The sequence below is a fragment of the Eschscholzia californica genome, unplaced genomic scaffold (genome assembly GCF_041429995.1).
Source record: "Eschscholzia californica isolate CP2 unplaced genomic scaffold, dmEscCali1.0.p SCAF_3, whole genome shotgun sequence".
NCBI lineage: Eukaryota > Viridiplantae > Streptophyta > Magnoliopsida > Ranunculales > Papaveraceae > Eschscholzia > Eschscholzia californica.
In genome coordinates, this window is record NW_028238420.1 from 5,894,728 (window position 1) to 5,909,845 (window position 15,118).

The 15,118-nt window shown below is 36.0% G+C and overlaps 3 protein-coding genes across 4 annotated transcripts; 2 read left to right on the top strand and 1 right to left on the bottom strand.

Annotated features, from left to right (window-relative positions):
* Positions 1–286: 286 nt before the first annotated feature.
* LOC147547977 (cytochrome P450 85A-like) lies at positions 287–4,798 on the top strand. Its single transcript, XM_086670146.1, has 9 exons — positions 287–477; positions 2,634–2,955; positions 3,254–3,397; positions 3,473–3,718; positions 3,796–3,882; positions 3,964–4,042; positions 4,127–4,233; positions 4,312–4,436; positions 4,599–4,798. The coding sequence occupies exons 1-9, from the start codon at positions 287–289 to the stop codon at positions 4,684–4,686; spliced, it is 1,389 nt and encodes a 462-aa protein (XP_086526272.1). The 3' UTR covers positions 4,687–4,798.
* A 580-nt stretch (positions 4,799–5,378) lies between these two features.
* Positions 5,379–7,420, top strand: LOC147547978 (putative UDP-arabinopyranose mutase 2). Its single transcript, XM_086669804.1, has 4 exons — positions 5,379–5,972; positions 6,097–6,347; positions 6,436–6,604; positions 6,848–7,420. Exons 1-4 carry the CDS (start codon positions 5,649–5,651, stop codon positions 7,181–7,183), a joined length of 1,080 nt encoding a protein of 359 aa, XP_086525930.1. The 5' UTR covers positions 5,379–5,648; the 3' UTR covers positions 7,184–7,420.
* A 117-nt stretch (positions 7,421–7,537) lies between these two features.
* LOC147547979 (tRNA (guanine(26)-N(2))-dimethyltransferase 1-like) lies at positions 7,538–13,043 on the bottom strand. Of its 2 annotated transcripts, none has more exons than XM_086669802.1 (12): positions 12,538–13,043; positions 11,577–11,870; positions 11,306–11,393; positions 10,896–11,017; positions 10,496–10,635; positions 10,349–10,421; positions 9,852–9,940; positions 9,575–9,680; positions 9,141–9,353; positions 8,542–8,736; positions 8,353–8,430; positions 7,538–7,947 (listed from the first exon to the last, which is right to left on the bottom strand). In XM_086669802.1, the coding sequence occupies exons 1-12, from the start codon at positions 12,685–12,687 to the stop codon at positions 7,702–7,704; spliced, it is 1,794 nt and encodes a 597-aa protein (XP_086525928.1). In that variant the 5' UTR covers positions 12,688–13,043; the 3' UTR covers positions 7,538–7,701. The 2 variants fall into 2 exon arrangements, with proteins under 2 accessions (XP_086525928.1, XP_086525929.1); XM_086669803.1 differs by having other exon boundaries at positions 11,577–11,917; positions 12,020–12,874.
* Between the last annotated feature and the right edge of the window lie 2,075 nt (positions 13,044–15,118).

Sequence of the window (15,118 nt, forward strand, 5' to 3'; positions counted from 1 at the left end):
AGACGTTGGACAATATCAAAATCTATTTGTTGACAATTTCCAAAACATTCAAACGGATACGCTCATTTTTTGTTCAATGATTGAAAATTTTTGTTCAAATATCAACAAAATTACTCTTAATAGGTAAAATAATTAGGACTCAAATACAAAAGGTAATAAATATCCAAGTTATAAGTAAAAAAGATCTTTAGAGAGTTAATGATATAGAAGGTTTGGCTCTGAAGAAAATTGATGTATTTATTTTTCTCTCTAATCATGGGCATTGTTTAGTGTTTTGGGTTTTCTAATGGCAGCTCTGTTTATTGTTTTTGTGGTGGGGGTGGTGTTGGGTTGTAGTTTTTCAGCTGTGCTGAAATGGAATGAAATAAGATACAGGAAGAAAGGTGTACCTCCTGGAACTATGGGTTTGCCATTTGTTGGAGAAACTCCAGAGTTTCTTAAGCAGGGACCCAACTTCATGAAAAACAAAAGAGCCAAGTGAGTTTATTTGAACTTATCATGTTGTTATTATTTGGTGTGTTTTGATATAAAAACTTGATGAATTTGTGTAATCTTGGATAATTTGTTTGTAGCTTGAACACGTGTGGTAAGGTCAAGATTACGAGTTTAAACAATCGAATTCAAAGTCTCAAATTTAGAAGGTGGACCTTGGGTGATTGATTAGGGACAACCTGATATGTTTATATAGGTCCGGCTGACCCATTAGGATTATCGGTTGAGATCATGCACTGGTGAAACACCTGCTTAGATAAAATTATGCTTTGATGATCGTCAAAAAGATAACTTTTCTTTTTTTGAATATCTTCCGGGTTCGATTAATCTTCTCTAACAATTTACAGATTGTATATAGTTGGGTTTTGACATATTTTAGCTTTTGTCACTTAGCTTTGTTCAAGCTTTCTTTAAAGCTCGGACGAACCTCGCTTGTTTAGTTAATCGTTATTTTATCTTTTTAAACCCCAGATCAGGTTAGGGTTTAGGTTGGGTAACCCATAGCTCGAATTCCCCTTTCTATGCCTTGAGGCAAGATGGGCTTAAGAACTGAGCTGATTTTGGCAGATCTCCCCTACTGCTCCAAGATCTAGAGCAAAGTTTTGACCATGGTTGACCTCGTTGATTCTAAAACCAGAGCAGGGTAGAGGGGTGAAAATCGGTCTGGGTCGGGTCAGATTCATATCATTCCTTGGGTTGGGCTTTGAAACTCTCTGTTCATTCGAATTTTCGGGCTTAATCGGACGGGTTATTTTAAAAAATCCTAATGTCAAAAACCCGTCCATGTCCGTCAAACCTTTTGGGTTTCTCGTGTATTGAGTTGTCGGTGTCGAGTTTTCACCAAAATTTTGAAATAGTTTGGTCAAATGACCAAATTTTTTTATTTCCATGGTACGGAAATTTCCGTCGAAACTGAAATTTAATTAAATTTCTCTTATCAACGTCTTGTTAAAGGGCACCTCGGACAACAATATATTATATACTTACAACGTTTAAAAATTATCAAAGTACATTTAGTCTATTTTATATATCATATATTATCGGGTCATTAACATATTTTGTCACTTTGGTCACCACTACCATACAACTGTCACAACACCGTCATACCTATATGTAGCGATGTATAATTATGTGTTATATATATATATGTGCTATACATACATACATACAAGAATGCATACAAATAAACATATATACAATGTACACAGGAATCACCGCATAAATGGAGATATTGTTAAGCAGGTTATGTCGGGTAAATATTAACGGGCGGGCTCGGGCGGGACGTCGTGTAACACTTCAAACTCGAGCCCGACCCGTTTATTTCACCGAGTCGATCAGGTTGAACCCGCCTTCAGGGTTCGGATACCCGTGAGCTCTAACGGACTAGGCTAACCGTGACGGGTTTCAGGTTTTTTAGACTTTTTCCCCAGTCCTACCAGGACTTAAGGCGCCTAAGAATCTTGTGTCGTCCTCCTAGTTCTGGTTTAGTGGCAGAGTCCTTTCAAATTCACCTCCCTGGTGACTTGGACACGGGTTGACCTATCATTTTTTTAGTCTTTTGTTGACTTCGTGACTTGTTCAAAGCTGACCATTATTTGGATCAACAGAAATCCCATTACTCCTTAGTCGGAAAACTTGTTGTCTCTTCCTAATCAAATATATAACAAAAATTATTTTCAGTTTGTAAGAGAGGTTTGCCTCTCCACCTGGTTGTTCTCTTTCTTGCCTTCAACTTTTGGTAGGAGGTAAGGGCGGCTAGGTGTGACTCTAAGGAGATATCCGTCTTTTTCTAAGGACCACGAAGCTGAACCTTCCTATGTTGGTTTTCTTCGCCGCATTAAAGCTCGGACCAAGTCTCTTAATGCCTTTGGGTCTCTAACTTTGAGGGATGGGCTCCAATTTTCCCGCTCTTAGCAGCCTTCCTCGTGGTCTTTTAATTTCTTCTGTAATATATCTGAATGCGGGTCTTAAGTTTGTCATAAAACAAGTATTACCCACCAACATTTCATATTGTTCTTTCATTAGTTATAATGAACTTTAAAACCTAAATGAAGCAAAATTTATTTCTCTAACTACATTTTTTTTTCCAATTTTTGTAAGTAAGAACTCAACTTCTCTTTCTCTCTTTCTAACATCTGCAGGTATGGAAGTCTTTTCAAAACCCACATCTTGGGTTGCCCCACAGTAGTTTCCAATGACCCTGAAATAATCAGATACATACTTCTGAGTGAAGGAAAAGGACTTGTTCCTGGTTATCCTCAATCCATGTTAGACATTTTAGGCAAATACAATGTTGTTTCTGTTAATGGTCAAGCTCACAAGACCATGAGAGGGTCTCTCCTTTCTATTACTAGTCCATCCATTATCAAAAACCAACTTCTTCCCAAGATTGATCAGTTCATGAGATCTCACCTTATTAATTGGGATGGTAAAACCATAGATATCCAACAAAGAAGTAAAGAGGTTACTTCTCAACTAGTACTTTTCCTCTCTTTCAATCATTGGGTCAAATTTCGGACTGTTTGTTTTTGTTTTACTTGTAATGTTTGGCTTGTCTGAATGACTGATTAAGACAGAGTTTGGATTCACGTAGTCAGACATAAAATAAATCTGAATGTTGAGATTGTTGTCTGAAATAACCCCTAATATGACTATTGTTCGCCTGGTCACCAAGACAAGGCTGACTTAGACAGTGAGGAAAAAAAAATAAAGTCCGTGCGAGTTTGCAGTTTTGATCTCATTATTGTTTTCTTGTGTTTAGATGGTGATGTTAAATGCATTCTGTCAAGTCGGTATTAAAGCCGATAAATTTGAGGAATTGAAGAAAGAGTTTTTTGGGTTAGTAAGTGGGGTGCTTACACTTCCGATTAATCTTCCCGGTACAAGTTACAGGCGCGGTTTGCAGGTACATCATCCATCATTTTCTTCTTCCTCTCCATCTATTTGTCATGACATTCTTATTTATGGTGTTTAAATACAGGCAAGGGAAAACATTGTGAGGGTGCTTAGAGAAATAATAGAAGAAAGAAGAGCTTCTCCAAATGTGAAATATCATGACATGCTTGGTGGCCTAATGGGAACAGATTCAAAATACGACCTAAACGTCGAAGAAGTAATGGATCAAGTAATTATGATCATTTACTCGGGTTATGAAACTGTATCAACAACTTCAATGATGACAGTCAAGTATCTTCATGATAATCCAACTGCACTTCAAGAACTTAGAGTGAGTTAAAGAATTTTTCACTATTAATTTTCATATTATCGATTTCTTCGGGCTAATTTGATCAAATATATTTGTAGGAAGAACATTTAGAAATCAGAAAACGCAAGGGACCCAATGATCCAATCGATTGGAATGACTACCAATCAATGAAATTCACTCGTTCGGTAAGTTCTTTTGGTCGCGAGAATTAACGTTTTAGAAACTAAAATAGATAATGTAATTTTTTTTCTTCATTTATCTTGCAGGTTATTTTAGAAACTATGAGACTAGCCACAATTGTTAATGGGGTATTGAGGAAAACAATGGAAGATGTGGAATTTAATGGTAAGAATTCGATAATCTATTCGTAAATCATCAAACTAAATCGAAGTTAGATAATCATTTTCTTTTCTTTTTTTTCATGGGCAGGATTTATTATCCCAAAAGGGTGGGGAATATATCTTTACACAAGAGATATCAACTATGATCCCTTTTTGTATCCTGAGCCATTAACATTTAATCCATGGAGATGGGAGGTAATTACCCATGAAAATTTACAAACTTATTCAAAAAAATCAGTAACAAAATATTAATCGAAACGATTTAATATGCAGGATAAAAGCTTGGAATCTCATAAATACTATCTGTTATTTGGAGGAGGTAGCCGGTTATGTCCCGGGAAGGAGTTGGGTATTGTTGAAGTCTCCATCTTCCTTCATCACTTCGTCACGCGATACAGGTTTAGCCTAAACTACCCTTTTGCTTAAATTTTTCCATTTCATTTCCTTATGAACTATAAACCACACTTAATATAACATTTTCGATCACATTCAACGAGGAAAAAACTGGTTAATTTGTGTTTATAGATATGCTTAAATGTAGTTGTTGTTGGTTGTTGCAGATGGGAAGAAGTTGGAGGAGATAAGTTATTGACATTTCCAAGATGTGAAGCGCCAAATGGGCTACATATAAAAGTGTCAAAGTACTAATGTTTTATGCTTCTTTCATTTGCAATTAGAAGAACTCAATATGACTTGACCCCATCTTCTACAACTAATTGCCAACTTATCTCATTGAGAATTACATAATTTCCTTTAAAAATTTATCGATTTAAGTAGATAAAGACAAAATAGTAAAATTGGAAAGAAAAATGAATTTAACGGACGACAGTGATGTCAAACGAGGTCGAGCGATGTAAGGCCGCATGCTAAGCGGTACCAATCCATGTCAAAGCCCGACATGTTTGACACCACTAAGCCTCGTAGTTTTTTTTTTTTTTGGAAATTGACTACGATCTATGATAGTCATTACATTGGCATTGATACATCAAAGATGTGATAAGCACGAAACTGTCGAATTCAAATTCTTACAAAGAACAACCTTATAGTCCAACTAAACTATGACCTACAGCCCAACAACTTTATTTATACTTTAATAACCCAATTTCAATAAACCATGGAAACCACCTCCACTGGAAATCGAACCTGTAACCTCCAGGATTTTAGAGTTTATGTCAAACATTGGACCACTTGGGCAACCAATTGTTGACTAACCCTCATAGTTATAGAGGCCAAAGTATCTATTATACAAAGTTTAGAAAACTAAATGAGTATCAACAACTAATTAGTGGCCATAAAAGAATTAACTAATGAAATAAAAAAGAAGGAAGCCATAGGAGGATGAGGAGGAGAGGAAGAATTGCCTTTGAATTAGTCAGCCACCACTCAAAAAAGCCCTAAAAATACATTCCCCCCCAAGGATGCCAAATTGCCTAACCCGACTAATTTTCACGTTTCAACACGTATTCGGCACTCTCCCACTAACTTCCCACTCTTGTTATGTGGGATTTCTCCAAACCAGCATAAGTCGTTAAATCCCCCCCTCCTCTATCTCTTTCTCTCTCAACTTGTTTCTTAAAGTAGTAACAATCTATCTATCTTAGGTTGAATTAATGGGAGAAAGTTCGGTGTCACCGACGGCTCTTTTGAAAGATGAACTAGATATCGTCATACCCACAATAAGAAACCTTGATTTTCTTGAAATGTGGAGACCATTTTTTCAACCTTACCATTTGATTATTGTTCAAGATGGTGATCCATCAAAAGAAATCAAAGTTCCTCAAGGTTTTGATTATGAACTTTATAATAGAAATGACATTAATAGGATTTTAGGTCCAAAAGCTTCTTGCATTTCCTTTAAAGATTCTGCTTGTCGATGCTTTGGTTATATGGTTTCCAAGAAGAAATATATCTTCACCATTGATGATGATTGCTTTGTAAGTATATTCTCAACCTATTCAAATTTGTTCTTTTTTCCCATTTTTACTCATGGGGGTCTGACTTGTCTGAATCTGACTCACCTGAACTCACTTGTCCGATTCTAATTTATTGGATGAACAGGTTGCCAAAGATCCCTCAGGCAAACAAATTGATGCACTAGCACAACACATTCAGAATCTTCTATGCCCATCGACACCATTTTTCTTCAACACATTATATGAACCATACAGAGAAGGCGCTGATTTCGTCCGTGGGTACCCTTTTAGTCTCCGTGAAGGTGTTCCGACCGCTGTTTCTCACGGTCTCTGGCTCAATATCCCTGACTATGATGCACCTACCCAGCTTGTAAAGCCTCTCGAAAGGAACAAGAGGTTTCAAAATCGATCCTTAAATACTATTGACATCTACTAGTTTGCGTTTGCCCTTATCTTATGACTATATGACTATTGATTTTGCTAGGTACGTGGATGCAGTTCAGACAATTCCGAAAGGCATCCTTTTTCCCATGTGTGGTATGAATTTAGCATTCGATCGTGAACTCATTGGACCCGCTATGTACTTTGGACTCATGGGTGATGGCCAGCCAATTGGCCGTTACGACGATATGTGGGCGGGATGGTGCACCAAGGTATATTATCTCTTGTTTAGCTTTTATGTAAACCTATATGGGAAATTCTAGCATTTCGACGGGTATGGTACAAATTTTCCTTGCTTTGAGCTGTCTTAGCCACCCAAAATCCTCCACTTGACTAATCTAGGTGCCTATCTCACCCTAACGGCCTAGCCAATATGAAACACAATCGTCCTGGTCTTGAAGGTCCTCGGATAATTGTCGAATTGATCATGCTCATCTTTTTGGTTGTTTTTGTAGGTGATATGTGACCATATGGGATGGGGTATCAAGACAGGTTTGCCCTATATATGGCACAGCAAAGCTAGCAACCCATTTGTGAACCTCAAGAAGGAATACAAAGGTATCTACTGGCAAGAAGAAATCATCCCTTTCTTCCAATCTGCAACCCTTTCAAAGGAAGCTGATACTGTTCAAAAATGCTATATTGAACTCTCTAAGCAAGTCAAGGATAAGCTAAGTAACATAGACCCGTACTTCACTAAGCTAGCAGACGCTATGGTTACATGGATCGAAGCTTGGGACGAACTTAACCCTTCTGCAGATCAACCGAAACTAGCCAATGGCAAAGTTTAATAAGAAGATTATAAAGTCCCTAGTTGTCTTTGTCGATTTAAGTTCAATCTGCCTCCAAGAATTTCAATTTTCTTTTTGTTTTGCAGGTAATGTTTGCTTTAAGCTATATTTAGTTAGAATAAAAGATGTCAGATTTGTATTTGCTTGATTAATTTCAAATCAAATATTGACAATAAAAGATTTAATAAGAGTGTTTCGTTTTCTTTCGGACTTTGAAGTACTTCACGTACGGAAATACTTGATTGTGTTGGCAGTACGAAACGCTGAATGGGTAGGCAGTTTATCACTAGGTTAACTGATTTTCTGGTCTACTTCGAAATTTTGACTAACATAACTTTTCGTATAAACTAATCATAACACAAGAATCAAAGATGGTTTTTTTTCATTCAATAATTCTACTAGCAAATCACAGTGAAAAAACTACAAATATAAATAAAAGTTAGGGTTTGAGACCAACTTGCCTGCAAACTCAACCAATTTTGGCAGAAAAATTGTGCAGGCATAAATTAACTTTTCTGTCATGATTCCGATGTTGGAGTAAGATCATCTGTCCTTTGACGCTTAGAATCGGGTTCTTCTCCATCTTCTTGATCATTGGTAGATCCGTTTAAAGCCCGTGGGCCCAATAATGAGACATGTTTGCTTGTGACAGTACGACCTGCTCTCAGCTTAGGCCCCCAATGCTTTTCTGGATTAGGAAGGAATCGTGCTACTTTCTTAGCTTGTGCTTTGCTGAGGGAAGCAACTGCTCGAGCAAAATTAGCCTGCACCATACAAAAATAGAATAAACTCGCTAAATATTCCATCTGAACTATTTCTAGGCCCTAAAGGATAATTATGGATTTTTAATAATCTTTACATAAACATCATCAAACATTCGCCAGGAATGAAACAAACTATATCTAAACTCAACTATATATCTTTGTTGGACTCGACCGGGCCATTGTGTATGTTTGTCCAGAATGAAAGCTAGATCAACTCCCTTCTTAAAGCCGACCCTTATAAAATCTTTGAGCTTTAAGACAAGGATATATATGAAATGATAATAATGAATGGTGGGAGATTTCAGTCGGTGAAGTAGACGGTCACCTAGTGATTTGATGTAGTAGTACCTTTTTCTGTATATGCGTAATAGGAAAAGAACACACAAAGGAACAAGAAAGACGTACTTGCAGAGTTGGTTCCTTAGAGAGGATCACACTTCCAGGCTGATCTGGTGATTGAGCTTTCACTGGATGATTCTTGATCTACAGAAAAAAATTAGAGTTAAAAAACGTCAAGGACAGATCAGGAATAATTAAGACTCTCCCATAACATAATGTTCTAATATTCTTGTTGAAGGAAGGGCAAAGAGATACCCAGCAACGCATGATATCCCAAATGACTTCCATGGGAGCATCTGACTTCAACCCTAACGGATTAACATGAGTCCCTGAGATGCGATATCCCGCATTGAGCACAGCCGAACGGAACATAACTGCTGACGGGGAAGTACATTTCAGAGTTGCACAGAGATTGTGCAGACTCAAGAAAAGAGGAACATCAGGCAACTCCTGCAATTATAAAATTGCTTTGGAAATCAATCAACCATAAAACTGTCATTGCAAGTCCCAAAGTTAACATATTTCTAAAAGAAAGTGTACGGAAAATAGGTTGTATTTTGTGCTCTCTTCTTGCCCGAATTTGACACGATCAATGGGACCGTGTCATTCACATAGGATGAGACGTCCACTCCCAATTTTAGAAGTAGTATTTCATGAAATACCGGTTTCCTTATTTCTATTTAGTAAATACTCTAGATTTGTGAGACTGCGAATACGATGCAATATCTGATACAGTTAATAATATGTATATCTTTTTTATTTTTCAGGTACTGAAGCTTCATTGAGGGAGCAATTCTCCGGTCTGGTGCACTAAGAAAAGCTTTAATAGCAAGCAACAAAAGAAATGGTAGTACCTCTGATACTGTTGTCAATACAGCAGAGATCCGATCATAAGCAGGATACCGTTCTTTAAGTGATCTGACATTTGTCAAAATTGAAGTTACCCATTCTTGATCATGGATGGGTGCAGACCATATGGGCCCACCCACGTTGAATTTCTTCCCACAGTCGGTACAATCTTGGGGAACTGCCGGACCAAAGCCCGGTAGACATCTTACGCTGTTGTTCTTGAGAGAGAAACAAACAAGAGAAACAAGTTAGGCTCACATTTTGTTCAAACAACAACACGGCAAGTATAATTGTAATCAACAGCATCACCCTCGTAAAAAGGAGGTAAATATATGTATGAGGGTTATACATATATATATAGACCGCCAGAAGGACTACCAAGTTAGTAAGGAATCACTTCAGAAATGAAAAACATGAGTAAATAAAACCAGATGAATACCTTGGTCACAGTCCTTGCAAGACATTGTAGATGGAAAGAATCACATCCAATGCACTGATAGACATATGAAAGCTTAAGAGGGCTATTCTTCATCTCACTGGCAGAGCTGCAGATCACCAAAATTTCTCGTTTTTAGTCTATCTATATATACAGACACACATACATACCTAAGCCATGCCACCAAAGGGAAGACAAACATATTCTTAACTCATTAAATGAATGCATTGACAAACTAGCAATTGCTTATATATTTAGACGAAAGAAATAGGCCACCCACGTGAATATTCGTACGAAAACTCGCACATAGAAGTCCATTTGCACAGAGAGAATAGGAACAATATAGCGCTTGTACCGATTTGCATGGCTCTGCAAGAACAAAACCTTCAGTTCATGCTTGACTAATAGAACATAAGGCTAGTTTAAAAGTATAAAATATGCGTAATGCAACATGAATTGGAAAGAAGAAAATCAAATAAAACTTAATCTCAAGCTCACATTTTATACTTTATTAAGCAAATGTCAGGTATAAGCCGTATATGTTTTCTTTTTCACAAAAAAAGGAAGAGAACCGAGATGAAGTTGCCACAGGTAATTAGTTGCAAACAGTTTGCCCAAAATGGTGAAAAACGAAATAATAATATCACCAAAATCTTGCAAGACACTAAAAAGCCCAAATTACTGTTTCTCCTTCTCTGGATAAGAGAAGCTGCTTCGACTGTGGTCACACTGACTTATAATTAAAAAGATACTGTTGTCGGAAAACACAAAAAGTACCTCAATGCAGGCGAGAAGAATCCTCAAAGCCATCTCGTGACAATACTTTCCTCTCAATGGGTAGGAACCGTATCTAAGTCCAAAACCAACCATTAGATGATGAAATCCTTAATATTCTTAGAACGTAATAAGGCAATGAAACTTTACTTGGCATAGCAGACCTCCCCATTGCCCCCGCAGAGAACCGCCATATCAGTTGCTGTGCACATCAATATGCCTCCATCTACAACGGATTGAACAGCAGAATCCAAGAACACAGAAGGTGAACCATAAGGGTCAAGATCAACCTGAAACACAAGTGTACATCTGAGTTACACAATACAACTATATAGTACAATTTCAGAATAAACTTAAACCGAGAAAATTAACAAGAAGAAAAGAGGGGAAAAAGGCACAGTAGATGATACTTATGTCACAAACAGGTAAAGAGGATGCAAAAATGAACTTACAACTTCTATGGAAAACATGAACTTAAAGCAAGAAAATGAATATGTAAGCGACCACATAATACAACAGTGCACTAGACAATGGCTCATATAGTGCTTACCACATCAAATTCTTTTGGGTGAGAGAGCATAAAAACACGAGCATCGGTTAAATGGGATTCCACCTTGGCAGTTGTTACTGAACCATTGAATTTTATGTTTCTTCTGCAAGCTTCAACAGATGCTGCAAACAGGCAAGTTTCGCTTTTTACTTTCCAGGTGCATAATTTTCACAAGTAATCGGTCAAATGATTTGTAACATTATAACACAGAAAGAAGAAAATGAGAAATATCCTTATGACTATTTGATTTCCCATCCGAATTCTCCGGGCGCTTGATATATAACCTCGTGTCAGTGAAGGGGCATCCTTTTCATGACTAAGTATTTTGGTAGTGGAACCTTTCATCAGTTTACATAGTCTTTAGGTAACATTTCCTTTTGACAGGTAACGTATTTGAAACAATGGATTACCTTTATCATTGTCCAGAGCGACCACTTGACCAATTTCTTCCACTTCACGTGCATATCGCAGTGATCTTAGCCCAGAAGCAGCTAGCGCCTGCAAATTCACAAGAAAGGAAAAATTAGAGGAGAATGCTACAAAATCAATAGGACAAACACCTTCCACCACTCTGTCTGAAAATCTCATATAACCACGGTCCACGGGACCTGTACAATGAGGATAAATAAAGTAAAGTAAAAGTGTAAAACTAAGAATAGTTATACGAAATGAAGAAAGAACCTCAAGAACTCTGGTTGGCTTCAGTTCTCGACCTTTTCCCTCGGTAATCATGATGGGCTTCTCCGATATGCTATCTGGTTCGCCTTGAGGTGCATTCACATGTGCCCCACAATCACCATTTATTTTTTCACCATTTTGTATAGTTATTTCCTCAGGTACGGATCCATTGAAGACCTCATCCGAAGGTACCTTCTTCCCTTTTCTTGTCTTTTTGCTCAGCATCGTTTCATGCTCTTCCTTGCGTTTAGCTACATAGGTCCTTAGAACGGCAATGGATAGATCTCTGTTATTAACCTGGTCATTAAAGAGTAAAACACCAAACATCGTTACCTATACAATATCTTGAGAAAGAAACACAACATTAACAGTTTCTACCGTTAATCACACTTCGCAAAAAATTGATAACATTGGATGGATTTATACTTGCCATTTTTAACAAGGACATTTGAAATAACGCTTATCCATAACCCATAGACGAACATTCACCCCGTAACGAGTTTCTCAAGGTTTCTATATAATGATATTAAGTAACCTAATGACAAATTGAGAACCATAGATTACTTCTCTTCTTGACTATCTTTTTTAGGGAAAAATACTTGTCCTAGCAAGCCCAAACAATTAAACAGTTACCGAATTCTCGAATACAAAACTTTTCTTAATTTACTCTATTAAGACAAGACCATGAAGCTTAACCAACAAACAACTTAATCATTTAATCCACATTAAGAAGAAAACCCATAACTTATGAAGTAGAACAATTCAGTTGAAGCTGCTCAAATGTTAGAAAACTTCAAAATTTCTCCATAAAATCAAATTGGCTAACAATTTATATAATTTGAGACAGATTTGGGATATGGGTAAGCACATCAATAATCAAAGTAACTGCAATCAAAAAAGGATTTTTCTAAATATTCTCAAAGAAAATACAATCTACCCAGAAGATAAAAGATGAAATCAAGACCTGGGTTTTGTTGTAAAAGACTTCATTATTGGCGTGCATAAGAATTTCAGCTTCTCCTTCTTTGATAATGGTATAATCATTGGGATCAGTTGAGATGGTTTTGTTGTTCACTTTCTTCTTCATATCTTCTCCTCCAACTTCATCACCCATCTCTTATTTTCTCTTCTAATATACAGAAATCAATGGAGGGAGTGAGTTTATTCTCTGCAACTTTTCCTTTTTAGCAAAAACACAGAAAGCCTCTACTCAACCCCCCAAAACGCGCCTAAAAACTGTTTCTTTTAAACCCTAGTTCTCTTCAATTGGCGGCCCTCATTACAAAAAAGTTCGTGGCCTCGAGTCGTGGGGGTGTGAATGGAGACCAGTTATCCTGAATCGGTTCTAGGATTTTTCTGAAGAGTTTAAAATCTGGTCCATGATTGGGGTTTTATTTGGTTAGGAAAGATATTGAGAGATCAATTCTCATATTCATGATTTTCTTTTGATATTTTAGGATCTCGTCCACGATCTTATCTTGTTGTAAATTTTCATCGAGATACTTATGTGACAGAAATATAGAATTACGTTCAAATTCCATACCATAATACTTTTGTCAATTTTCGGGCTTAGAGCATCTCCAATGGGACACTCTAATAAACACTAAAAAAATCTAGTTGTCAAGTGTCAAATAAAGATTCTCTTTCCTAGTGTCAATATAGAGACACTCTACATTTGTTTGGTCTCCAATGGAGATCTCTAAAATCTCTTACTTAATACACATGTATCTCTTCAATTTAATAGATAAAAAGTAGTTGAAAAACAAAGTTTTCTATTGGTTGGAATTATAAAGTAACACTTAGAGAGTCTCAAGTAGACACTCTCATTTTAGAGTTTCTCTCTCTAGACATTTCTATAATAAATGTGTCCAACTCATAATAGAGTGTCTAACAAAGTGTTCCATTGGAGATGATTTTTTAACAAAAACTTCAAAAAGTCATATGTGGCACTCTAAGTGTTAGAGATTAAGTGTCCAATTGGAGATGCTCTTATGGTCCAAATATCTACACTCAAACACAGATTTAATCCTCTCTAATCTTAAAATAAGTTTATAAATCAAAATATTAACATAAATGGATATTTAGTCCATTTGTATCCATCTCTAGAGAAAACACAAATCCCTAGAATTTATATTAAATCATAATACTTAATCTAACCTTCTATATAAACAATGGTTTTCTTTCAAAATCCCCAAATACTCGTTTTCCATTTTTATCTCTCACTTTCTCTCTACTACAATCACTGTCATATTAACAAATCCTTATCTTCATTCTTCTCCAAAACGGAAACCATTAATGTTTTCTCTCTAAAATCGAATCCTCTTTTCAACCTTCATCATTGAGTTCCGAAATATGCTTCATCTTCATTAGACTAGCTGAAAACTCCATTGTTTATTTTGATTTCCATCATCAAAGATTCAGGTTCGTACCTTTGTTAAGATCTAAAGTTGCTTATGAGGTTAAAGTAACAAGTTTAATCTTTCTTTCTAACGTTTTTCATCATCATCTTCTAAGATACTTATGATTTTCATTATAATCGATTTAATCTTTGTATCATCTTTTCAAATATTCATAATTATTCATGATTTTCTCTCACTAAGATCTTCATAACCGATTTATGATGTTAATGTTAAATCCTTGTTTACTAATTCATTATCTTCGATTATGTTATGTTTGTATCCATGTATTATTTTATTTTTCATTAGATTTAGGTTACAAATCTTGATGTTTAGAACATTTCTTGATATCACATCCGGTAACGATATCATTTTTGATTCAGAGAAGATTTCGTGCGTTTTTTTGTAACAGAATATAAACGATGTGTAATCTATACGAAATTATGTGTACTTTATTGAACATAACATATTTTAACCAGAGAACATTCCGTACAATGTTATTGTAACAGAATGTAAACAATGTGTATTGTTCAAACAATTATATGTACTTTATTGCGCATTACACATTTGAACCAGTGAAGATTCCGTACAATTTTTTTGTAACATAAGGTAAACAGTGTGTAATGTTCCAAAAATTATATGTAATTTATTGCACTTTACATATATTTTTTTACATAACAGTAGCCTTGTTATTCTAACTAAAGTTCTGTTGTCTCCAAGACATGATGAATTTTACAAAACATTATACATAATTTACTGTATTATACATGTCCTTTCTAGTAAATTATATGTTTCGTTAACTAATGTATATGTTTTTCTTTTTGTAGTTTTGCTGTTACTGGTGGAATTTCCTACAGAATCATCCAACCTAAGTAAGACTACGAAACTAAAATCTGATGGTTAGGATAAAATATTTACTGAAGTTGGTCAGTTGTTTCGATTTCCATCGGAGAAGATTCAGTTCATTTGTCAAGAATGATTTAAAGCGTGCAACTGTTGTTTGTGAATGACTCAGATAGTTGAGAAGATACTGCAATGTACCTATGTAAACAAACATTAAGTTCTGGTATAAATAATGTGAAATATTGGATAAATTACGTTGTATACATGACAAATGATGGTTTCCTCGTAATAAATAACACATAATTT

Bases quoted from the DNA above. Each gene is read 5' to 3' on its own strand.
- LOC147547978 (XM_086669804.1), top strand. From the start codon at position 5,649: ATGGGAGAAAGTTCGGTGTCACCGACGGCTCTTTTGAAAGATGAACTA. The intron at 5,973-6,096 runs GTAAGTATATTC...TTGGATGAACAG, and splicing joins CCATTGATGATGATTGCTTT to GTTGCCAAAGATCCCTCAGG. The intron at 6,605-6,847 runs GTATATTATCTC...TTGTTTTTGTAG, and splicing joins GGGCGGGATGGTGCACCAAG to GTGATATGTGACCATATGGG.
- LOC147547979 (XM_086669802.1), bottom strand. From the start codon at position 12,687: ATGGGTGATGAAGTTGGAGGAGAAGATATGAAGAAGAAAGTGAACAAC. The intron at 10,422-10,495 runs GTAAAGTTTCAT...TTTTGGACTTAG, and splicing joins GGGGAGGTCTGCTATGCCAA to ATACGGTTCCTACCCATTGA. The intron at 9,941-10,348 runs GTACTTTTTGTG...TTGTTCTTGCAG, and splicing joins TTCTTCTCGCCTGCATTGAG to AGCCATGCAAATCGGTACAA.
- LOC147547977 (XM_086670146.1), top strand. From the start codon at position 287: ATGGCAGCTCTGTTTATTGTTTTTGTGGTGGGGGTGGTGTTGGGTTGT. The intron at 478-2,633 runs GTGAGTTTATTT...TAACATCTGCAG, and splicing joins ATGAAAAACAAAAGAGCCAA to GTATGGAAGTCTTTTCAAAA. The intron at 4,437-4,598 runs GTTTAGCCTAAA...TGGTTGTTGCAG, and splicing joins CACTTCGTCACGCGATACAG to ATGGGAAGAAGTTGGAGGAG.